At 40.7% G+C, this 24,787-nt stretch overlaps 1 protein-coding gene and 1 long non-coding RNA gene across 4 annotated transcripts in view; both read left to right on the top strand.

Moving 5' to 3' along the window:
• plxna2 (plexin A2) overlaps positions 1 to 6,938 on the top strand; it is a 173,157-nt gene extending 166,219 nt beyond the window's left edge. For all 3 annotated transcript variants that reach the window (XM_035958021.2, XM_023293175.3, XM_035958066.2), the window contains exon 32: positions 2,293 to 6,938. In XM_035958021.2, the coding sequence (XP_035813914.1) occupies positions 2,293 to 2,388 (96 nt within the window). In that variant the 3' untranslated portion in view covers positions 2,389 to 6,938. The remainder of the gene's footprint in view (positions 1 to 2,292) is intronic.
• Positions 6,939 to 15,661: 8,723 nt separating this feature from the next.
• Positions 15,662 to 23,483, top strand: LOC129349538 (uncharacterized). The gene is made up of 3 exons (XR_008602584.1): positions 15,662 to 19,523; positions 20,148 to 20,306; positions 21,238 to 23,483. It is a non-coding gene; the product is annotated as an uncharacterized LOC129349538 (long non-coding RNA).
• The last annotated feature ends 1,304 nt before the right edge of the window (positions 23,484 to 24,787 follow it).

The following is a 24,787-nucleotide window of genomic DNA, read 5'->3' as shown; positions in this document are numbered from 1 at the left end:
TATAACCTGTTGTATCATTATTTTTCCCAGTTGGAGTTGAACTGCAGCCTTATTAAATATTTTGGAATAGTGTTACCCCATTACTAAGTATTTCTGTGCAGTATAATTTCAAATCCTCCTCTGAACCTCATACTGAGATCCTTCACTTGCAGATTCTACCTGCAGGTCAGTCCCAGGCGCTGATTGCATAATGAGCGGCTGTCTTCGTAAATCAGCCGCTAATTACGGGGAGATTGCGTGCGTAATTTAAATGAAAAGGCGTGCCCCAAATTTGCCCCACACTTTAAAAGTACGTATATCTTGCCCGTGGTGCTCTTCGACTATTCATAAACTGGCAAAGGTTAGTGAGGTCAGCTCAGTCTTCAGTAGACTTCCCCAAAGCCCAGAGGTCTAGTGAGACCTGAGCTTAACAAGGCAGTGTGTCTGATCTGCAGAGAAGAAAGTGGATGTCTACAAGCTCTCAGCATGCTGCTCTGTCCTTTTCGCCTGTGCTGAGTTAGAGTGGGCTATCTGTTATATAGGGCTCTCATGAGCAGAATCATAGGCAATACACACACACTCTCAGATCACAGGAGGCATAAAAAAGAAGGGAGGAAGGGAGGGAAGAAAGAGAAAGAGAGCATTTATGGAGACATTCTGGTTCTAATGTCAGCTCCTCCTCTGGGAAGCTTTATCCTGACCTTTATGTTGGACAAGAGTATCTCTCTCTCTCTCTCTCTCTCTCTCTCTCTCTCTCTCTCTCTCTCTCTCTCTCTCTCTCTCTCTCTCTCTCTCTCTCTCTCTTTCTCTCTCTGGTTCTTCTTGTCTCTCGCCCTCTTTCCTGTACGTTCTTTCTCTTTTTACCCATTATCCAGTCAGCTTCCCCTTTGCTCTCCATGAATCTCATATGCTCGCTTTTGCTGGCTCTGCAGTTGTCATTGTCTGACGCATGTTTGCATGGAGACATATGCAAACACATTCACTTTGCACACATGCATTCTGCACATGATTCTGCACATGTACGCCATCACTCCTGCCGTATCTGGTCGAGTGCAGCGCGTAAAAACTCGTCTTGCACCATTAGCGGTTGCTCATTCTTACTCAGCCCCTTCACAATGGCCTGAGTGTCAGGCTAACCAGGCCAGAGCTGCAGCCTACTTAAATGGATTTGGGAGACGGCAGTGGGAGCTGCACCTGCATACAGGGCTGCAGATTAATAATAGATTGCTATCGGGGTCCAATGAGGAGGAAGAAGCGTTATGCCTGTAGCTGCCAGCTTTTAAGAGCACTTAAGCAGATGAGTGGAAGATGGTAGGTGGGCAGACAGATACTGTGCTCTGCAACAAGGCAGGCGGCAAATAAAGGTTTGCCGTGCTATGTGAAAAAACAATGGTCCTGATATGTTTTTCAGGCGACTTTTACTGGAAAGGTGGTGGAGTGAGGAAATCATCTTGACTTTGGTACCAAAATGACATTAAGATCGCTGGATGCTTAATATATCCTATAGTATGAGTGAAAAACATAAAAATGAACATTTTTTTGGAGCTATGAGTTACTTGAGAATTGGAAAAATAATGAGACAAAGCATATATTTAATACGTTAGATGTTGTTATTGTATACTTATGTTCTACTTATATGATGTAGACAAGCAGTACTAGTTTTTAAGTGAGCCTTAATGTGGGGAAGTGGCCGAAAACAATGACTGGGTGAAGGAAAACTACTTTTTCTTTTGTGATCTGAAATGAGAGTTGACATGGATAAATGGTACATCATGGTTGACACTTTTTCTCCCATATTCATTCCTTATTCATCTCTTACCTCAGAATAGGTCAAATTACATATTGCATAAGATGAGTCAGTAGCAGACAGATAGACAGTAACAAACCAGAAACTGTGTGTTGAGATGCGCCGCAGCATTTGGATGCAGGCATCCATGTTAATAAATGTGTTTCCCGTGTTATAGTGGTTCTGCAGTTTTACGTTCATATGAAGGGCCCGTGCTATGTACGTTGCTGTCACTCTGACACAGATTCATTCTGACAACGCAGACACTAGATGAGAGAATGACGAGGAGAGCTTGTCTGAATGCCTTTTGAACCCATCTTGACACATGCCAAATTTAAAAGACGGGGCTCAGAAGATAAAACAGAAAAAGCTAATCCCCAGATGTGTCTCAATGTTGTCAAAGACAGTGATGTAACTCTGTTCCTTTATGTATTGTCCATATGGAATCATCAGTAGCAAGTATGAAATCACACCGTGTGTCTTGATTGCTGCTATTGACCACTTTTTTGTGTGTGTCTTCTGTATAGATCACAACGGCCCTGGAGCACGATGAGCAGGCGAGGAAGCAGAGGTTGGCCTACAAGGTGGAGCAGCTCATCTCTGCCATGTCCCTCGAGAGCTGAGGGTGACCCGACTGTAAGAGAGAAAGAGAGAGAGAGGACCACAGTCTCTAAAGGACCTCCCAAAAAAAAGGGTCTCGCATTACTTACCTCTCATCGTGGGAGCTGCAACCACGAACCAGACCTGGGACCTCTGCATCTACAGCCGGACAGACATACAGCTGCTTTAGTTTGTGATTCTCCCACCTCCTCGCCAGCTAAGGGCCCTCAGACTGACACAGAGGCCCTGCAGCTGGAGCTGAAAACAGCATAAGTAAAGGGACATCAGCAGAGAAAGCAACAACATGGCTTGTATTTATTTTCTGTTTTGTTTTTTTTCCCCTTTTTCTCAAAGGACATTTTCTGTGTTTGACAGGAAATTGTGTGTTGTGTGTGTGTGTGCTTGAGTGTGTGTTTGTGTCATATTGAGAAAGACTCCTGCAAGAGTGTGAGAGCAAATGGAGAAACAGAATTATTCTCTGCTAAGTCAGAACTCACATCTGAGTGTGAAATGGAGAGAGAGAGAGAGAGAGAGAGAGAGAGAGAGAGAGAGAAAGGGAAAAAAAAGGCGAGAAGCAGAGGAGCAGATCTCATGTTGGACAGCTGAGATTGCATTCAGATTTCTCAGATTTTATTTTTGTACTTTGTACATTTGAATATTATCAGTTGCAGTTTAAAAATATCCACCTAGGATCCCAAAAGTGTCGTTGTATAAAGATATAAAAAGTGTAATACTACATCAGGGTCGCATGGTAATAAAACAGGCCATGGTCCATGTCTTCTCTCACTCCTTCCCTCCTCAGACTGATGCTCCGCAGGCAAAGCCTCTGCTCTTTATTTAATCAGAAGTGTACAGGAAATTGTGGAACTTGTGCTCATCATCTAAGAGTCAAAGGAGCTCCACTTGTGGTGGTCACAGCTCAGCCAGCATGCTTGCACCTAAACTGAGGATGATGGAGATGACGTCTATAGTGTATTTAGGAGATGACCTCAGATCAGCATTACTCTGGCGTCATAAGCTTTCTTCAGCAGTTAAGTCATCTGTGTATGTACCGGTTGATACTTGCCAATCAGTGTATGTGAATGTACAAAATGTTGGGTTTTTTTGTTGGTTTTTTTTGTATGTTTGTTTGTCTATTTGAGTTTTGCAGCAAAACCCGGCTCAATTGAACTGAGCCCCACAGCTATTTGCAGTAGCTCGTCATGTGAAGAACTCCATTCTGTCCATCCTGGCCTCGGTCCAGCCAGTTGCTTCCCAAACATTATTCAGCCAAAATCACTTTCTGATAGAGGAGAGTGTGTACCCGAATTGTTGCTGTGACTACTGTAACTCTGCCGCTTCTAAAGTACAGTACGTCCAGCTACAGTAGCAGTTAGTAGGGACCAGGTGGTTCTTGTACGCTGAAACTTCCATCATATATCCACTATTTGTATCTTTTCGGGAACTTGATCGACTTTATGTGTACTTTGCATGCCTGCAGTCACACATCAAAAGTGTTGAAGGGTCCATCTTTGATTTTATCAAGTGCCAATGAGTCATGCCTGCTTTAGTTGGCTAGTTGAGGTGTTAACTTGATGGAAGATCTTAACCAACCACCACCTATGTCTTCTCACAGATGATAAGAAGTCCTTGTGGGCCTAGATTGACTAAGTGCCAAAAGATCCTGGTGTTTCAAATTGTTCGCTAAATGTGTCAAAATCGGTTAATGCTTTACACAGGAAGCAAAGCTTTCATAGTGGAGTGTTCAAGTCCAAGCTCGTATAACTGGAATGCTGAGTAGAAACTCATGAAAGGTACGAAACATAAGAAGGAGAGAAGAACTTGTTTTTAATAAGCACGTATGTTTTGTGTTCTGTGGATGCGTCTCCTGACTTAAACCAAACGGTCACAAGCTAAAGGCTGATGTAACCTGCCAGACTTTAGCTGGATGACAACAAACTGTAGATTCCATCTTCTGGATAGATGATTTCATTTTCTTCCAAGATATACCATATGTTTGCTTGTTGTTTACATCAAGTACTTGAAAATAGGTAGTATTAAAGGTTTGTACAGTATACTGCAATTTTGTGTGTTGAGAGCATGATAAAGGTGGGTGAAAGGTGCTTCTTTTCTCTGTGGCCTTAGATACCCGCCTGCTTAGTGTTCCTGATCTTACTAGTCCTTGAGTAGGGCACCGTCCTTTTTAGTGCTCCAGAGCCCAGTGAGTTTTTGTTTCGTTTTATTTTTTTATTTAGTGATACCTGGCCCTGGCACTCAGCTGAGAACTGTCTTAGCAAGATAGAGTGAAAGGAAAGGTGAGGAGGGTACGGCCTGGCTCTGGCAGACGTTGCCTAGCGCAGCGCTCGGCTCGCCTGAGCTGTTTGAAGAGAAGTGTCGAGAAATGAGGAGCGTTGGAGAGGTAGAAAGAGAGAGAACCCCTTTAGCTCTAGTTTCCTGCCCCAGCTTTGAAGCTGCTCTTTGATCTGAGTCAGTTGTGTGCACAGTGTGATCAGGAGATGGAAAGAAAAAAAACATCAAACTAACAGGCAAGGAGAATTGTAGGATGAGGTGATGATTGACACGCTGTTACTGTGTCTGGCCAGTGGGGGCAGGAGTGGGAAAGAGGAATAGTAATTTGTTCCCTTGTCTGAGAAAGCACCTTCGTGCAGAGGCGCATTGCTCACACAAAAGAAAATAAAATTGGAGGCCTTATCTCATAATTATGACTTACTATCTCATTGAGTTCTGAAGCTTTTTTTAATGGTTTCTGAGCGGATTTATGAACATTTATTTGCAGTGGGCATCAGACATAATTATACCCTCAGAAAGAGTTTGTCACACTGAATCTGAAATTGTGTCTGCTCAGATATGATGCACCTGTCCTTCTCATCTGATATATTATCGTTGTCGTACACCTTTTCCTCTGTGCATCACACACAGTGACATCCTAGCCAAAATTTTGTTAGGAAATAGCATGAAAACTAAGCACCCAATTAAAGAAAACAGTAGCACAAAATCTTGCAATACTTCTGCAAATTCCTGTCTCATAATTAAGAGATTGTTGGCTCATAATTCTATGATTATGAGATATTTTGTCATAACAATGGGATCCAGATTTCGTAAATATGATATGTTTTTTCAGCTTTCTTGAAGCTATGAGATCTGATCGTGTAGTTATAAGATCTGTCCTCAATCGTGAGATAGTTTTCTTGTAATTATGAGAATCTTGAAACTGTTTCTCATCCTTATAAGGTGGTAGAATCTGAGATACAACAATGTCTCCTAGTTTTTGATGTCCTTTGTGAATGCAATGCTCTTCCATACCTTCTTGCTCCTTACACTTCTAATAAACATCTATAGGTACACAATGGCGCACTTATACAGTACATACACAAAACATAAAGCTTCTTCCTTTTGATTAAGGTGTCTTCCCAATTTCAGCAAATAGAATTGTATCCTCCTCATACCTCACATTGCTTGTATGGAGTAATGCTTTTTAACATTTTAACGGGACCTAAATGCCTTTTCCTTCTCTGAGGAATGAAATGTATGTTTATTAGAGTCCTTCCAACTCTTCGATGAGCTCCCCTGTATACAGAATTGTGATGAATGAAATCAGGCACACAAATTGGTGGAGAACGGCTTTGATTTTTCTGAGAGCTCATTTATATCAGGATGTTTCTTTTTTGTCTTGTGTGAGATTTTTGCATGCATTTTAATTCATGCTTTGGTTCTGCTAGGTTATTCCATATCGACCCGCGCCATCATTAGTCCAACAGCAAATTCTTCCATGTGTAAATGTCTTAAATCACAGCTGAATGCACCTTTTCTTTGTGAAAGAGATTTTTTCTTTTGTTACTAAATAATAGCTTGTTTCCATGACATACACTCGTTTTCCTGGGAACCTTTTTTAATTCAGTTTGAACTGAGAAGAGGAAAGTTTGTTTACTCTTTCTGCAGCGCAGAATCCCATTTGACTGCCAGTTGTGTGAGATATGGAGAGATGCTCAGAAACACAACCTCATTTCAGATGAAGCTGATGACTAATTGAAGATGCTTTGTGCACTTTCTTGCTCTTGGTGAAATGTGTTGCCGAAGAGATGGTGTTGTGGTTTTGACTGGCATGTGTCATTCCTTATACAAAACAAAGCATTTAATTCGCTTTTTTTTTGTTTGCTTTTTGGCATCGTACAGAAGAAATGAAATCCAGATCAATGTATTACTCTCAAGTCAGAATATCACCAAGTATAAAACGAGTATCCTTCCATTTTACACACATTGTAAACAAACCCTTTGTAGACACTGGAGTTCTGTAAAATAGTAATTATTGGCAATGACGACGACGATGATGATGATAATAATAATGGCTGTCTGTTCTTCTTGTTTTATAAAAGTGTTGTGAAAATTGTAAGAAACTTAAAGTATTTAAAAAGGTTGTTCTCTTGTTTTTTATTTGCTTTGATTTTGTTATGATAATATATTATTGTGTACCTATTGTAAATATGAAGCACACCTATTTTGCAAGCCAAGGATTCACTTTGTACTGTTGTTATATATAAATAAACTTTGCTGGTTAAAAATTGCATAGAACCAACATCTGTATTTATGTCGTTTTTTGTTGTCATTGTTGTTGTTGTTGGATTTTGAGGAGAGGAAATAGGAGTAACAGACTGGGCATGCATGATCTTGGATGGATTTATACCGATATGTCGATATTTTCCACCTTATATTTTCTGCGCACTGCAATGCATGCACATACTTTTTCCATCTAATCACAAATGACATCAAGTCTCCTGCAGAGGAATTAACATTAACATTAATATTAATATTAAACTCTTATTGTGATGGCATACTGGCAGATGCAGATATAAAATACAGTGCTTTAGCAGACCACTTTATATTCGGTGTAACACACAATGTAGTCTTATTCAGTATATTTATTTGTGATGTATTCCTCTTCTGTGTGGGCCATTTTTAAAGCCTTTATCAGCAGATACTGATGATGGTGCTGATATCATTTTGTGTATTTCCCTCATTTTCTGACTACCGCGTTAGAAAAAACATGAGCAGAGTCACTAATCTTCAGTTAATTTCTATTGTATGTTTATTGTGAACCACACAGAATGTGCAACAAACTGAAATGATCTCAAGAGTAACTGATAGAACCATGAAGCAGCATCCAGTTAAATGTTCTCTATGCTATCATAGACTGTAATACACTCTCAGATGTACGTCGCTTTGGATAGAGCGTCTGCAAAATGAAATTGTAAAATTGTAGAAATATCTTTCTGCATGGAGTTTACATGTTCTTCCTGTGCATGCGTGGGTTCTCACCGAGTACTCCAGCTTCCTAAAACAGTCTAAAGACCTGCTGAGGTTAACTGGTGATTCTAAATTGTCCGTAGGTGTGAATGTGAGTGTCCTTGTTTGTCTCTATGTGTAGCCCTGTGATAGACTAGCGGCCTGTCCAGGTGTCCCCTGCCTTCACCCTAAGTGGGACGGGATAGACTCCAGCCCCCCATGACCCTAATGAGGATTAAGCGGTGTATAGAAAATGGATAGATGGATGACATCTTTCAATCTTCAGATTATGTGTTATCATTACAGATCATTTCAGTTGTTCAGTTTGTTGTCATTCAGACATGTAAAAACATGAGGGAATAAAATCTGTATCCAGGTCTGGCAGCATACAGAATAAATAAATTCTGTAGGAAAATTTCAGTCAGACCTGGGATAAATAAATAAAAAAGTAAAAGCCTATCACAAAAAAAATAAATTACATTTTAGATTATGTGGTATGGTATATACGGTATATTGGTATATATTTCTAAATGCATTTTAAACACATCTGAACACGTGTTTCATATCATTAGTTTATTCTTCCACAACTACTAGCACTTAGCTGCTGCTCAAGTAGTTGTTGGATGCAACTCCCAATGCAAGGGTTCACCCTCACCCTCTCGCCTCAGAGAACTACACTTCCCACAATGCCTTGGGGGTATGAGCAGGAAGCATAATGTCGCAGTGAATTCACAAATTTACACAGTTGGCCTCAAGTTAACATACTGTTTGTTTAGCCTATGTCTGTTCCTGTACAAATGTGTGCTGAACAGCTGTTTATGTTCTTGTTTGCTGTCTATCTATGCAGCCAACTACCACTGAACGCTTGATGATATTCAAGCAAGATCTGAAGTCACAAGATTTTTTCCTCAGAGAATGTTCTGGACATTTATTTGTGATGGACATTGGAGATAATGGCATCTGCTGTAAATGTAAGTACCAGTGCATATGCTGCATTCTCCATCCGTGTTCATGTTTGACTGTGTGAAGGAGAAGTGTGCGATTTTATTTAGGAGTTGTTAAGTACCACAATGAGCTCCATGTGCTGTGTGTTACCACTGCTGACCGTACACCTGTCTCTTTCACCTCACACAGTAACTTACAAAGGTGGAAGAAATACTTATATTCTGTACTTAAGTCAAAGTATTAAAACTGCACTGCAGAAATACTAAGTAAAACGGCAAAAGTATTAATTAAAATATACTTAAAGTACCACGCTATGCGGAATGGCATATTTGAGGCTAAAGTATGTTACTGGATTATCATTACTGATGCATTAATGTGCTCATCACTTTAACGCTGCAGCTGGTAATGGTGAGTTAACCACTTTTTGTAGCCTGGTTTGTCTACTGGGTGGCCTGTGAATTGCCCTTGGGGATCAATGGGACCAGCAAATATACATATTAATTATATACATGTTCACAGTGTACAGATTACACACCACACTCTCCATACTGTGTATATATGTATCTTGCATCTCTTATCCACTGTTCATTCCGTTCATATGCCGTCAGTTAGACCTATCTTTATATTTTCTACATTTGTCTTTCTTTTTATTATTAGATATCCAGCACACTAATATTACCTACAACTTACTCTGCCTAAACTATATATACATTGCTTATACATCTTGGATATTTCCTTCATCTTGCATATTTACATGCACTGTTTATCCAGTTACTACTGCTCATACTGCATACATCTCATTTATATTACCCTTAAAGCTGTTCCACTTAGACATTTTACATTGCGCTGCACTTCTGGATGAATGCGAAGCTGATCTTTGTGTGGAGGTTGCATGTTCTCCCTGTGCCTGCATGAGCTTTCTCCAGCTGCTCCAACTTCCTCCCACTGTCCAAAGACTTGCATGGTAGGTTAATTGCAGATTTGAAATTGATTATAGATGTGAGTCTGCATGGTTCTCTGTCTCTTTGTGTTTTACAGGCTCCAGTCCAATGCAACCCTCTGTTCACTTTAAGGGGAAAGGAGAGGTGCTCATTGTATCGTGGTGAGCTCCCCAGCAATGTAAACCTATAGCAGCGTAACTAATGGGTGGTTCAGGGTCATCTGAGCCGGTACTAACTTCATGCTTTATCAAAAAGGAAATCATTAAGGCTCATCTTAAATGAAGGCAGAATAAAGCAGGTTTAGCAGAAGGATGGATGAACTAAACGTAACTAGTTGTGCTAAGCAAATAATATAGAGGAGTAAAACGCACAATATTTGCTCCTGAACTGTAGTGGAGTAGAAGTTTAAAATAGCCAAAAATGGAAACACTCAGACAAAGCACAAGTAAGTTAAAATACTTGTGTATATGATTGTACCCAAGTAAAGTATTTGGGTTCATCTATTTAGTTCTTTTCCACCACTAATGTCCTATTTGCCTCCTGTCACTCCCTCTGCTCTTGCATTTGGTTTGAAAACCTCTATCCCACTCGGACTGCATGTGGGCACCACCACGGAGACACAGGCCATCTTTCTCCCATCCCCTCCAGCTCTGGGTTCATTCTGAAGTCCTGCATTTCCCACTCACTTCCTGGCGAGCGCCTAACAGAATAACCTACAGCTATAGCGTGCTGAATTGCGGTCATTTGTCTTCGTGCACGTCTGTTTGTTCAGAGTGGGCTCGGCTTCTCCACGCCACCACAAAGGCTGCAATCACATTAGGTTGCTAATGGAGGTGTGGGTCAGTGTGTTTAGCTGGAATGAAATGGCCCTGAGGTCAGTGAATCCACAGAGGACGACTGTGGATGACCACTGAATCATCAGCTCATACTTTTTTTTTCCATTTCTGCCCGCTGTTTGGATGCACTTGTCTTTTATTAGAGACAATAAACTGTGGAAAGAAGTAGATGAGTGGGTACAGAGAGCAGCAGGGAGAAGCTCAGGTGCCCATCTTAGTGTTCAATCTCTGCATTTCTAGCAGCTTATGGTGTAATAATATTGCTCTATACTTTCAGAAAAGAAACCCTTGCAACCATACCACTCAGCACTAAACAGTGTTATAGCTGAGAAAAGTAGATTTGACTGATTGTAGACATTCACTATGCATGACAGTATTGAAGAAGTATAGTCTGACACAGCTTATTGAGGTGGACCAGTGGAATAAACTACGCTGCTAAACTTTCTGGTGCAGTCAGTGTGTCGAGTAATATGTATTATATATATCGTGAGTCCCTTGGCCATGCCTTTTTCTGTATTTTCTCTAGGGAAGGTCTAATCCCTGCTGCTTCTAATCCTGTACTGCTGAGACCAATTCAAATCCATGCGGGACTTAACGCCCTGTAATGCCTTTACAAGTAGTTGCATAAAGCTGACATCCCATTCGTTCTGGGTAGGATTCTCAGCCTGGATTACAAGGCAAATTCTGAAATAATTAATGTGAGTTGGCAAAAGAGGATGCCAGGGGTGATTTCAACCCTATTTCAAAGAATGGCCGTGTATTAATTTCCCAATGAAACAATCCCTGACACTTTGTTGGACCTCAGTGCTTCTCGTTCTGATTGTGTTGTTTGGTGAATGTCTTTGTTTGCCTCCGTCTCAGATCCTCTCAAGGAAAAGTGAAGCAAACCACTGCTTTTAAGGATTTGGAACACACCTGTCACTGTGTAATCACGCTTTTGTTTTTAAATGAGGTTTATGGATCCCCATCTATTGTAGTATTTGCATATTTGTGTATCCGCACAGAGTTATCATTTACTTCTATGCATGCAAATCATAAAAGACTCTGTTCAGAAACAGCTATGGCTTAAAGGATTAGGGTGGCGATCGTCTATATTTGTGATGTTGTCAAAGACCAACCCAACAGTGCGTCAGTCTGTCACTCCAGGACTTTACGTTTTCACAGACTGTCTGTGGCACTCAGCCCATATGTTGCTACCCAAGTCTTTAGTTTTAAAAATACACCATGAATATGTACTGTGATTTTAGCTTCACTAACTTCCTCACTGTATGTTTTATCACATGCTGCTCAAACAGGAATAAGTAGTGCATTTTTTGGGACTATGTTCAGCCACAGGGAAACATGACGTTGTATGTGGCATCAACTCAAAATAATCATAGTGAAGAAACACATCACGCAGGGCAGCAGTATGGCTCATGAAATTTATTTTAGGTTCAGCTTAGTGCTATAACAATCAGCCAAAAAATTAGAACCTGAGTAACATTGTGTAAGTCCCTTTTGTGCTGGTAAAACAGTTCTGACCCGTTGGGACAGGGACACAGAAACTCTTGGGGTGTCCTGCAGCAGTCCTGGATGTTAGCAGCATATTCTTTAAGCCATGTGGTTTGTGGGGTGAATCAGGCTGTTCCATATTGGGGAATGGGAAGTTGGGAAGCTGGGTCAATGCTTCGTGCTCTTTATTGTGTTCCTCGAGCTGTTCCTGGGCAGTTTTTGTTAGTGGAGGCTGCTGTCATCTGGGAATGATGTTTCTGCAGAGAGGGTAGGTCGTATGTGTCAAAGTGACGTTCATGTGAATGTCAGGACCCAAGATTACCCCGCAGAACATTGGATTCTAACAACATGATCAATGTTATTCATGTTACTTGTCGGTGGTTGAAATATTGTGGCTGATTCTTAATTTTTTCTGTCAAATTTATCAGTTAGTTGTTTAGTCAACAGGCTGCACAGTGACTCAGTGGTTAGCACTGTCACCTCACAGCTGAGAGGTAACAGTGCAAAGATCCCGGGTTCTGGACCAGGCCTGTTCCTGGGATCTTTCTGTGTAGAGTTTGCATGTTCTCTCTGTTGCTGTGTGGGTTTTCATGGGGTGCTCGGGTTTCCTCCCACAGTCTAAAAACATGCTGACGTTAATTGATGATTCTAAATTGTCCGGAGGTGTGAATGTTATTGTAGTTGTCTGTCTCTATGTGTAGCCCTGTGATAGACTGGCGACCTGTTCATGGTGTCCCCTACCTTCACCCTGAGTCGGATGGAACAACCAGCGGTGTAGAGATAATGGATGGATGTTTCGTCTACGAAAAGGCCGGAATATAGTGAAAAATGTCATCAGTGTTTCACAAAGCCAAAGTTAATGCCCTCAAATGTCTTGTTTTATACACAGTCCAAAGATATTCAGTTTATTGTCACAGAGGAGAAAAGAAACCTGAAAACATTCAAATTAAAGAAGCCAGAATCACGAAATGTTGGACTTTTTAAAAATCTTTTATCATATCTGTGTCTATTTGTCCATCTCTATTTTAACAGTATTTGACTTTTGTGATTCCCCTTCAGGAATGAAGCCCAGATGTCTTTGTACAGTAGGATTGCTGTATTTCTGAATATATATTTACAGAGCTGCAATGATTTAGCTGTCAACTATCAACTTGATTGTTTTTTAAGATAATTTTTTTCTAAGAAAAAGAAAAAAGTCAATTTTTCATTCTGGCTTTTAAAATTTTAATATTTTCTAGTTTCTTTATTTCTCTGTGACAGTAAACTGAATATCTTTGGGTTGTGGATGTTATCTTTAGCTTTGGGAAACACTGGTCAACATTTTTTTTAACATTTTCTGATATTTTATAGACCAAACAACTCACTAATTGATTCAACAGGTGAATTATCAGTGAAAATGGTTGTTATTTGCAGTTTTAAATCCCTGCATTCCCTCTCGCTGGAAATGCTTGCTTACCTAAAAGACACCAAAATGATTACTGACATCCTTTTTCTTGCATAATGTTTCAGTATGTGCAATGAGGCTGTAATAATTAATGTCAGTTTAAAGTGTTTGGAAAAACAAGTAACGGTGTTTAAACAGAACTGATTGGACGTTATGGACGAAATGAGCAACTGAAAATAAGAAGAGAGGAGTGATACAAGACACATGTCTGAGCAGGAGAGACTGAAAGTAAAGAGAGACACAAGAAAAGACACGTTTTGATGGAGAGAAGACGTAAGAAGCAGCACTGAGGCTGAACATAGCACAAGAAAGAGACACGGATGCTGGTGGAAGTCGGTCTGCGGGAAATTGCAAACGAATGTGAATCCAGGTGTCATAAGTACTCAGCACAGGCTCTATTTATAGCCTGGCTTCTCGCTGTTGGAGCTGTCATTCTTGGTGTGCTCTGCAGCCCGTCTCACCTGCCTCTCGCTGGCCTCTATCTCATTAGAACTCCACGGCAAAAACGCACGCCGGCCACGTCTGTGGGCGCTCTGCATGATGCACAGGTCAGAGCTTCATTCAGCATGTGTGTGTATGTGAGATGATTTGAAAGCACACATGAATAAACAGGCGCAAGATGAGAATTAATTGCAGCTGTGTTCATATAAAAAGGAAACGGTGCAACTAATAGTTGTTGCACGCATGCATAGGGGTGCAGAATCTTCCCCAATGACACTCCCTGACAACAAGTTGTTTCACTTTCTCTTTGACTGTTCCTTTTAGCAGGGAAGGATCAGTGTCTATCTCTGGACACGACTTCCCCCTGCTCCCTGAGATGGTAATGAGGCTCTCCCAGCAGGCCCGCTGACAGCCTCCTGTTGTGTGGCCTCATCTCTTTTAGCACTGCGCAGCAAAAACAAAGAGGTGGGTGGTAGGCGTCCATTCGACCCAATGCCCCCGGTCCACCCGTACCAACTGTGCCTCCAAAAAGTGCAGGCGTAAGTATTTTTCAGTTATGCAAATATGCAGGAACATTAAAATACACAAGTGCACCCAGTAACAGGGTTGTACTATGAATATAAAGTTACAGAACATACATAATTTGATTTTGTATATGTGTGTCTGCACACCCTGTGTACCCACACAGATCCATGCATACACACAGCGACACTAACTCGACTACCCTGCTGCTTTCAGGCACAGGGTGCAGGTGAGAAACACTTGCCAAATTTCCCTAGCTGGAGCACTCGTTTGCATATGCAGATGTTAATTACCACTGGAGCTTGTATGGGCCAATCGGCAGGCTGCTGGAACAGCTTGTGAGACACACACACACCCACACACACACAGGTCGCCGTTTCCACGGTTACTCCCCTGGCTGATAATAAAGATAATCACCTCCGATTTCCTTCATGGCTCATTTTCTCCTGCTCGCTTCTGAAAGGCCAGAGCGCCGCTGTCTGATTTTCCACGCTGAGCTCTTATCAGTACGGCAGGGGCCAAGGACCGGGGCGGAGGGCCAAGTCGATGAACCACCTGCCACACACTCACCAGAGGGGACAGATTCGTTCAGTCAGGGTCTCGGATATGGTGGGGTAATGAGTGCGAGATCATCCATCCGGTATGGTGTAATTGTGGTTGGAATGAAAGTCTGGATGAGAGCGAGGTCAGATCAGATGAGATCCTGTGATGGTTGTTATCACACAGACTGACAGCGCTGATCCCGGCCTGTGCAGTTAGAATGAAAGTAGCTTTTCAAAAACCTTGAAATTAAGAGTTAGTTGAAGATAATATCAATCAGAAATTTCAGACTGGTTCATTGTAAGCCCTTCATGGTAGTTAAAAGGTCCAAAGGTGATTAATCAGCATGTTTAACACTGACTTCCATGATCTGTATTTGTCAATATAATGCAGCCTATTTAATTTTTACACTACTCCTCATCTCCTTTAACTATAATCTGTTGTTATTAAACGTGGCCCGTATCACTGTATATCCAGTGGGTATCCCTTAAAGCAAGCCATCTGTTATTGGCCTATACAATAGATCCAATTCCCACTTACTGTCTCTCCCTCTCTGCCAGCCCCCCCTTTCTTTCTGTCTCCCTCCTTGTGCTCCCTTGAATCCATTGTCCGGATAGAAACGTGCCTGGTATAGCAAGGCCTTGCTTTCGGCACACTTCTTTGAGAATTATTTAAGGCTTAGGAGTTTCTGTGAAATGAATATTTGATGTGGAGGACCTGAGCGTCTCCCGACGAGCCCAGAGCAACACTTCAGAGAACGACGGGGGTGAGGTGTATAGCTCCCTGTTTGAAAACACACACACACACACACACACACACACACACACACACACACACCTCATCCACTCATCACCATACCCAGAAAATCCACCAGACGTTTTATGGTGGGTTATTGAATAAAAGGGTCTGCATCATAAAGTCTGGAGGCTACCCGATCTGATCTTGGATGCATGTTGTCTGAGACTTTTCTTTTATTTGCCATTTTCCTTCACCCTTTGTCATACTTTAGTTTTCTTCAAGGTCCCTCATAATGTAGTGGGTGATATATATATATTTTCTCTTTATGGCATCCATTGCTCGGGTTCTTCTATATTCCTCAGGTTTTCATCTTTACCTTGAGAATCAACTCCATATGTTTTATATAGTAAGAAATATATAGAAGTCAAACAAGAGGGGAGAGCTTTAGTTTTCCCTGTCGCCACAAGAGTGCAGAGTTGAGTTATTCAGAAATATCTTGTCCCTTTGTGGCATGCCTGTGACTGTTTTTAAAGCCTAGTCTTATAGTGCCCTCTTATGGTTTGTTGTGTGAAGTGGCTTAGTGGTCCAAATGACTTGTAAATTGAAGAACACCACCAACAGCCTTAAATAAAACCACATGAAATAGGAGCTTGTTGTTGTTTACATCGCTGTTTGAGCAAAATAATTACACATCTTCCTTCAGCAATTCATTAAGAGACCCGTTTATTTCAAAGTCTGCGCCTTCATAATGTGGAAAAATGAATAAAATATCAATCATCTGTTTCAACAAAGCTGCATTAGAACTTCATGTAGATTTTAATGTATCCCTCAGAGAGCATAGTATCAGTTAATATCAAACTTTGGCAAAAATGTTACGACTGGCTGGAGTTGTCAAGTTTTACGCTGAGAAAATGTTACTGCCGACACTTTGATTTATTTGAATGCACTCCACAGATGAATCAAACAGATACATGTAATTAGAGCCATCTGAGCAGCCAGTACTCTAATAAATTAATCCCGCAGACCTTATCTGGCCATGTGCTGCAAGAACACACACAGTTTATTATACACTTACAGGATGCCAGTAATACGGCGGGGTGCTGCCATCATGCAAACTGAAGTGTGTGTGTTTTTTCTGGCTCTTGGTTGTGATGGATAAAACGATAATCCTGAAAGTTAACAAATTCATTATCTTGATATCAACTGCAGAACAGGATGAAAATGTTCTGGCACTGCAATTACACTGCCACTGTTCTTGCACTCGTGGCAAATAAAAATCAGAATGTTACACACACACTAGCGACTAATTAATGATTGCTCATTATAGTTGCAAAAACTAGAATTGCAAATCAAAAGTAGTGTATGTGGAAGTGAAATACGAGTGGTGAAATGCTTTTTGAAGTATTAAATGCTTTGCTCTGCTTCTCAGTAAGTGCTTTCTTGTGCATCAATATGCATAGATATGCTCAAAGAAAATCTGGATCGGGGATTTAAAGCTCCTGAGGTTATGATTTAGAATCTCTGGGACCCAAAGTACTCTTAACCTTCACTACCCCCTCAACCTTGAGCATAAATCACTTCAAGATGTCTTACCAAGCCACCCAATCAGAGCCAATTAGGGCTAGTTACAGGACTGTAGAGTTTGCCCTTTTCAAAAAAAGAAAAAAGCAAGAGGGAGAGAGAGAGAGAGAGGATGAGGAAGCTGTCTATGAAGAGGAGACTTTAAAGGAGGCAGAGAAAGGGTGTCTACTCTATGTGTGTGAAACAGTCTCTGAAAGGATAATGAGTTTTCTTAACATGCTCTCCTCTGAGTTGGGATCTGCCAGAAAGTGTGGCAATTGTTGCTGTGTTGACTAAGCGTAGCTGCGAGTCTAAGCGTCCAAGAGTATGCATGGCTGTCTGCTCATGAAGCACACAGTACATGCGTGTTGGGTTGGGTCGCCAGGGGACTGATTTTTATGAACAATAGGAGGAGGCTCCTTCCAGAGGGGAGTGCTAAAAGAGAACATCTGTATGGGATCAAGGCAACGGAGAGAATGAAGGAGAGTTAAAGGTGGGAGGAGAAAGAAAGGGAGGATTTTGGCATCGCACTCTAAACTGTGTTTTGGAAAGTACAACGCAGTCCTCTGAATCAATAAAATAGGGAGGTCATGCATATCAGAGCTAAATGAGAATCTAAGGGAGGGAAATATTCTCCAGCTCTCCTCAAGATTATCACGACTGTTGTATCAAATATTTACTTTATTTTTCCTGCAGCGCGTATTCAGCAGTATTGTGAGTGAAATTTAAACAGAGATTTTTTATGTTTCCCAGAACATGATGTAAAACAAAGGAGGGCTCTGTTTCCTGTTTGTATCTCAGTCTCCTGCCGTAGTCTGTTTTCCTCAAGAGAATGTGTCACTGGTGTCAAGATAACATTGTGGCGGCATCATGTCCTGAAAGCAGATTTTGTTTGTTTTGTTTTTTGATTTTATATGTAAATGCTGTAAGTGATCACAGAGCCTTAGAATCTCTCTTTCTATGGTGTATGGTGTGTAATGGAGGAATTATTTTCCATGCCATGTATCTGTTTCCTTAGAAAATTTTACATTGTTCCTGAGGATGTGGTGTATGATCCACATATTGATCAAGTCAGAGGTCTGGCTGTTGTGGTTTATTACATTACTGCCTTCATTACATCTTCCTGTGTTGCTCTTTTTGCACTGCTCCCTTGGTGAGAAACTCCATTCTGGTCCTGCCCTGTCATTATAACGCGGAAACCCTCAACCAGGTCTGTCCCGTTTCACACGGTCTTATGTAATGGAAGGCAGGGCATCGAGATAGCACAAGCCACAGGGTTAAGGATGAGTATAAATATATTTCCACGTTTGTCTGTCATGGATTCGGGGTCACCACTGGGTCTGTCTGCACACTTCTGGACACGCAGGCCAGGTTGGATGCAGCATGTGCAAGAGGAGAATGACGGGAAACAGAAGAGGAATTTGGATGTGGGAGTGGTGACAGATGGACTGTACGGAGTGTCATCACACAGAGATGGAACACTTCTCTTTGTTTGCTGGTCAAATCATCGCAGACTTCCATGATCTGGAAACCTCACCAACGGAGTCGCTCTGCGCACAGATTCCTTAACCACACCCTGGTTCCACTAATGAAAAGGAAAGCAGGAAAGCCTCGCAACGTCCAGGGATGTTTGTTGATAGTTTTATCTTCATCACAGCTCCTATCTCATGCTGTCCCAGATGACCTCAAGTTAAACTCTTCTAATGTCATTATGTCGATGTCGTCCTGAATATCTTCTCACATTTTTTAAAAAATAATAATAATTTAGCTGTTGGAGCACATATAAAAGGCTTTAAAATTACATGTTTGAAATAGTGACTTAGACATGTTGCTGACTCTGCAATGAAGATTTTTTTTTAAATGTATATATATTTATTTGGTTTCGATACTAGATTCAAAGCAGAGTAAAAATGCTTTACATGCACTGTTCCCTCTAAGCTGCGTGCGTGCGCAATTGCGCACTGCTGACACGGTTTCCGCACACAGAAAATCTGCGCTGCGCACAAAAAAAAAAAAAAATCCAACTCAAATTGTAAATAAAATAAACAACAATTCATTCTGTGCTATTTTTCAATGTGAGTCAGTGAGTGACCGGTGACTGGCTGCTGCAGCCAATGATGCGATTCACATACGTATTTACCATAGACTGTATATAATGGTATTTACGCAGCTAATCAACGTCAGGCGTCCTTATGTGCAGCCACTGTTGTTCTCATAGATATGAATGAGTAGATAGGACACGCCCCTTTGAGCTGCGTGCTACAGCGAGGCTAAGCTAGTGGGGGCAAAGTTTCAGTGCATTCCATTGATGTAGACGGCGTGAAAACGGAAACAAGAAGTATGCCGGCTCACTGTGCTGCATACAGTTACACACTGCGTCGTACGACTGAGACAAGGAAACTTGGAATGACTTTTCATAGGTAAGAATAGTTTTTGGCTTTTTTTTCATTATGAAATCTTGTTGAGAGCTTCCAGTCTATGAGAGCTAACTAGTCAACCACTAGCAAAATGCTAAGGCGAGCTAGCAGCTTGACAACCAAATACCAGACGATTAATAGTAGCTGTAGTATAGTTGTACAAGCAGTAGTAGTAATACTAAAAGTACAAGCAGCAGTAGTAGTATAAACAGCTGTTAGAGTCGTAGAAGTAGTATCAGCATTTGTAATAGTATTACAAGTTGTAGTAGCAGTGCCAGTATCAGCAGCAGTAGTGAGTGTACTACCACTACTACTAGTAGTAGTCACATTACTACCACCAATACTACCAATAGTAGTTAGAAAGCCTAACTCATGTATATCCAGATTAGCATCTATGTTCTTCCTCCAAACCCATTTTATGATTGGAATTACAGGCAGTTCTTTAGGACTGCTCTCAAATAATTGAAATGTTACTAAACAAGGTTATACTTATCAAATTAAATAGCTCTGGTCTCCAGTATATTGGCGAATTTGGTTCTTTGTGCTTAATTTATTAGCGTGATTTCTTTTTAATATGTTGTGTACAGACTTAATTACTTCTCTGTCTACTTTTCTTACTCCATGTAGGTTTCCCAGAGACTATGGGTTGAGGAGGAATTGGAAGTTTGTCGGCTTAGACCTGGTGTCATTCCATCAGTGTTAAACTTCCCGGCTCATCTTGGAAGAGTACGTGCCAGAAAGACCACGACCAAGCAGCCTTGAGATCTTAGACAGCGTCTCCCTGAGGTGGGTGTCGACGGTGTTCACGGTCAGGTCTGTGGTAATCCCGTCAAAAAACAAAACAGAAAAAAATCTAGATTATAAATCAACATGTAACCAAAGCACTCTGTGTATAACGCCATAGTATAGGATGTAGTTCAGAAAATGTCAAAGTATAGTATGCTTTACTCAAGAATAACATAGTATGGCCTGTAGTTCATAGTATAGCATGTTGGCAAGAAAAAAAAAACAAAACGTAGATTATTATGTGGTACAAAAAGCGCAAATGATAGGATGTTGTCTAAAATTGTCATGTATATGTGGTTCAAAAAATGTCATAGTGCAGTATATTGTCAAAATAGTATGTAATTCAAGAAAACATCAGAATATAATATGTCATCTAAAAAATGCCATAGAATAATAATTTCATTGCACAAGTAAAAGTATAGTAACTTTTAAAACTGTTCGAATTCTTATGTTGCTTAAAAAAAATTTTAAACAAAAAAAATGTCACAGTAATATGTCAATTAAAAAAGCCTATAGTATAGCGTGTCGCCCAACAAACATCATAGTATAGCATGTCGCTCTACAAACGTCACAGTATAGCCTTTAGTCCACAGCTGTCAGTAGGTGAGGAGCAACACAAAAACAGTCCAAACGCTGGTTTCCAGAGGGTTAGACGAGAATTTATTTGAAAGAGTAAGTTTACAACAACACAATATGTGAGGGGGTTAAAAACAAATGGGTGTTAGTAAAAGAAAAATAAATAAACAGAACTAAAAGTGAACTTCATGTTGACATTGATGGGCATTCCAACCAGGAACAAAGTAAAAGATAATCAATACAAAAAAAAAACCCTCTTCCTGTTCACCTCTTAAAACCCAAAAACACACCGCAGTAGCACCCTAAACTAAAATTACCAATGGGTTCCCTGTTTTCCTTTCTGAACAAGTCAAAGGTCCCTCTCTATCTCCCCACACATCCACCAACCACTGGAACACATCTCCAAAGTTCTGCCGGGCCAGCTCAGCTTCCCCTCATAAGAAGTGCCGCCACCTGCTGGATGAAGGAGCCTTTTGAGAGGCAGCTGTCATCGTGATTGGACTGTACTTTGGTCTGTTCCAATCCAGCTTCAGCTCCAGAGACGGCAGGCGGGACGAGTCAACGGAGGCCGGGTGGACGAAGGCATGCAGCTGAGTACAATCCAGAAAACAACAGAGGAGGAGTGCAGCAGCCCAGGGCCAGAACAAGCAGAGTAGTATCGTATGTCTCTTAGAAAACATCATAGTACAGCCTTTGGTATGAAAAAACATAATAAGTAAATAAATACATTTAAAAATGGTGCTACTTTGGCTCTGAACCTTTATCTACCTGTGGTCGCTCTGTCTTCTGGAGTGATTTGATTGGTTATACGTAACAAATAAAACTCCTTAACTTAACATCTGTAAACAAAACAAAAACATATCAACAAAGTTTCCTGTTAGTTTGTGTTCTTCTAAGTTTAACTCAAGATTTTAAATACTTTCATTTACTGCAAATGAATATCTACTCCAAATGTCTCACTAGTAATCATTATCAGCCTTAAAAACCCACAAAACACCCCTCTATACTCGACCGCACTTAGTACAGTCTGGTTCCCCCTTCTATAAATCTGCTTGGAATCTTCCACTTCCTGTTTGTCAAAGTGGCCTTCTACCTGGACAGGTTTTGTTGGAGCTCATGCAACAAACATTTTGGGTAACTGCACTTTAATATGGATGGATGACACTGAATTAGAGTCTGTTTTAATGAGACTGAGTTAAGATGTGTAGCTCTGTCATTAAATAGGAAATTATTTTTCAGAATTCACAGAGAAAAGTCTAAAATGTTTGCTAGGTTAGCGTCCCACATGTTGTTTGGCTCAGCTAAAGCTAACTCTCTCCAACTTCTGGATCTCTTGAGTTGCTTGTTGTTAAATTGTCTTGCTAGAGGTGCTGAAGCTCAGAAAGTCTGAGATGTTTGTTCAAAATAAGCTCATTCTCAAGTCTTATCTGAACTGTCCTCTTTTGTTTTAACTTTCCCTAAACTTAAGAGTTAATGACAGAGCAGCGCATTCAGACTCAGTGTCATTTATGTAGAGATTAAACTTCAGTGTCATTCATTGATGATAAAGTGCAGTTTTTCCAAATATTTGTTGCACACGCTCCCGACCAAACCAGTCCAGGTGGAAGACAATGTGAAGAGAAAGCTCCAGAGGATGAATATCACACATTTACGTTGGAAATAAATGTTCTTTAATTAGACATTGTCATGCAAAAGTTGGATTTCCCTTCAATGATGTTCAAATCTTTGTTGAGTGCTTTGTTGATGTTGGTTTCTAAATGTTTTTTGACACTCGGCCCCAAAGATTAAAACCTTCTACGGCTCACAAGCTGCAACAATTCACACATTATCAACTATCTTTCTGACTAAACTAAGATAAAAAGTGAAAAACTGCCTGATTCCTGCATCATGAATGTAAATCTTTTTGTTTTTTATGACCATAAACTGAATATGTTTGGGCTTGACATTTTATAAACCAAAACAAGAAATGAATTACTGGAGAAAACGACAGATTAATGGACAAAGAAAATGTGTTTTCTAACATATATGGCTGAATTACTCCAACATTACAAGATACATACAATTTTAGTTCAATTTTATTTATATAATGCCAATTACAGGTCAAATTGTCTCAAGATGCTTTATTTTTTTTTTTTTTTTTGTCATATTTAAAATATGACAAAGTCAAGACAAGTCCCACGACGACAAGAATAAAGTTTCTCAACAAAAACTAAATCTGCTGGTGGATTCCATTAAAGTCCTAATAAATGATAATAAAGTGTGATACTAAAGGTTTGTGGTGCTAAAAATGTCAAAGATATCAAGTTGAACATCTGGATGGAGGTTGATAAAAGTTGACCTTTCATTTCTCTGGAGCCGACTCCATGGATTTTATGGATGGTGGTTAAAGACCTGCTCTTCTAGTCGTCTTCCTTCTAGTCGCTGTAAAAAGTCAGTCCATCCTGGCCGACTTCAACACCTCTTCATGACAACTTGTTCTGCCTCCGACCTCGTGGAAACTCCAGAAACTCGGGAAAACCCGTGGAGACTCGAAGAACTCGTGGAGACTCGAAGAACTCGTCAGGCGGGGGAAGGTGTGGTGGGCGGTGGGGGGAGGTGGGGGAGTAGAGGGGGGAGGCCGCCACCCACCTCCCCGCCTACTCTCCGCCCTGACTCCACCCAGACTCCGCCTTGGCTCTGCCCATGTGGTCACTTCACCAACTACGATGTCAAAGGGACGACGAATTTATTTCTTTTTATCTGATCTGTAGCTCAGTGAGTTAAGGATTTGCCTATGGAGCTGCAGGTCGCTGGTTCAAGACCAGACCCTTCTTAAGTTTTATCAAAATCCTGACAAAGACAAAGAAAGAAAACTGCCAGTGGCGGGTCTTGAACCTGCGACCTTCCACTTGGTAGTCCGTCTTCTTATCCCCTGAGCTATCCGCTCAGATACTAATTCTTCTTTTTTTTGCGCATTTATCATCTATTTTTTGTCGTTTTCGAGTTTTTTTTTAACTCGAGTCTCGACTCGACCGTTTTTTTCAGGAGGTTGGACTTCAGCCTTTGTGCTGGAGGGTGAAACCCTCAGTTCCAAGACTTTCCAAAGCCTCCACACCTCCCGAGTCCTCAGGACCTGAGCTTTCACACAGTCTGAGGGCTGAAATTTTCTAAGTTCCTGAGTAGTTCTCTGTTAGTTTGAACCTTCAGACAGTCTGAGGGCTGAAATTTTTGAAGTCCCACAGTAGTTCTCTGTTAGATTTAACTTCCAGACAGCCCAAGGACTGATATCTTCTAAGTTCCTGAGTAGTTCTCTGTTAGTTTGAACCTTTAGACAGTCTGAGGACTGAAATTTTAAAAGTTTCTCAGTACTTCTCTGTTAGTTTGAACTTTCTGGTTAACAGAAGCCTTAAAACTTGTGACCATGAGTCTTGATTTCACATTTAGACCATCCATCTGAGTTCTTCTCAGACCTTCACCTGTGGGTTTTTTAGAAATCCTCAACAAACTTTGATTCTTTTCACTGAACAGTAAAGTTTGTGGAGATCAGAAGGTAACATTAGTTTGATCGATGCCTTCAACCTCTAGTAGACTTTATCTGGAAATCAGTTTTCTGAAATGAGTTCTTAGTAAATCTGTCCACAATCAAACCAAGAACATAGAAAGAGGAAATGTTTGAAGAAACAACTTGATGTTTTCATTTCAGACTAGAAAACACTTTAAGGCCTTTATCTGTTGTTGCTCTTTTGATCATTTTATTGTTTCTTCTGTTTAATTTGATCTTCTAAAGTCTAACTGGTGTCTTTTCAAAGGTTTTAGCTTTAGTTTGATTCTTCTTAAATGTTTAGTTTTGCTCCTTTCTCACCTTTTATTCTGTTCTAATGTCTGATCTGATTTCAAAATGTTATGTTTTTTTAATGTTTGTTGTT

Source organism: Amphiprion ocellaris, chromosome 8, assembly GCF_022539595.1.
Source record: "Amphiprion ocellaris isolate individual 3 ecotype Okinawa chromosome 8, ASM2253959v1, whole genome shotgun sequence".
Classification (NCBI taxonomy): domain Eukaryota; kingdom Metazoa; phylum Chordata; class Actinopteri; family Pomacentridae; genus Amphiprion; species Amphiprion ocellaris.
This window is presented reverse-complemented; position numbering and strand designations above follow the sequence as displayed.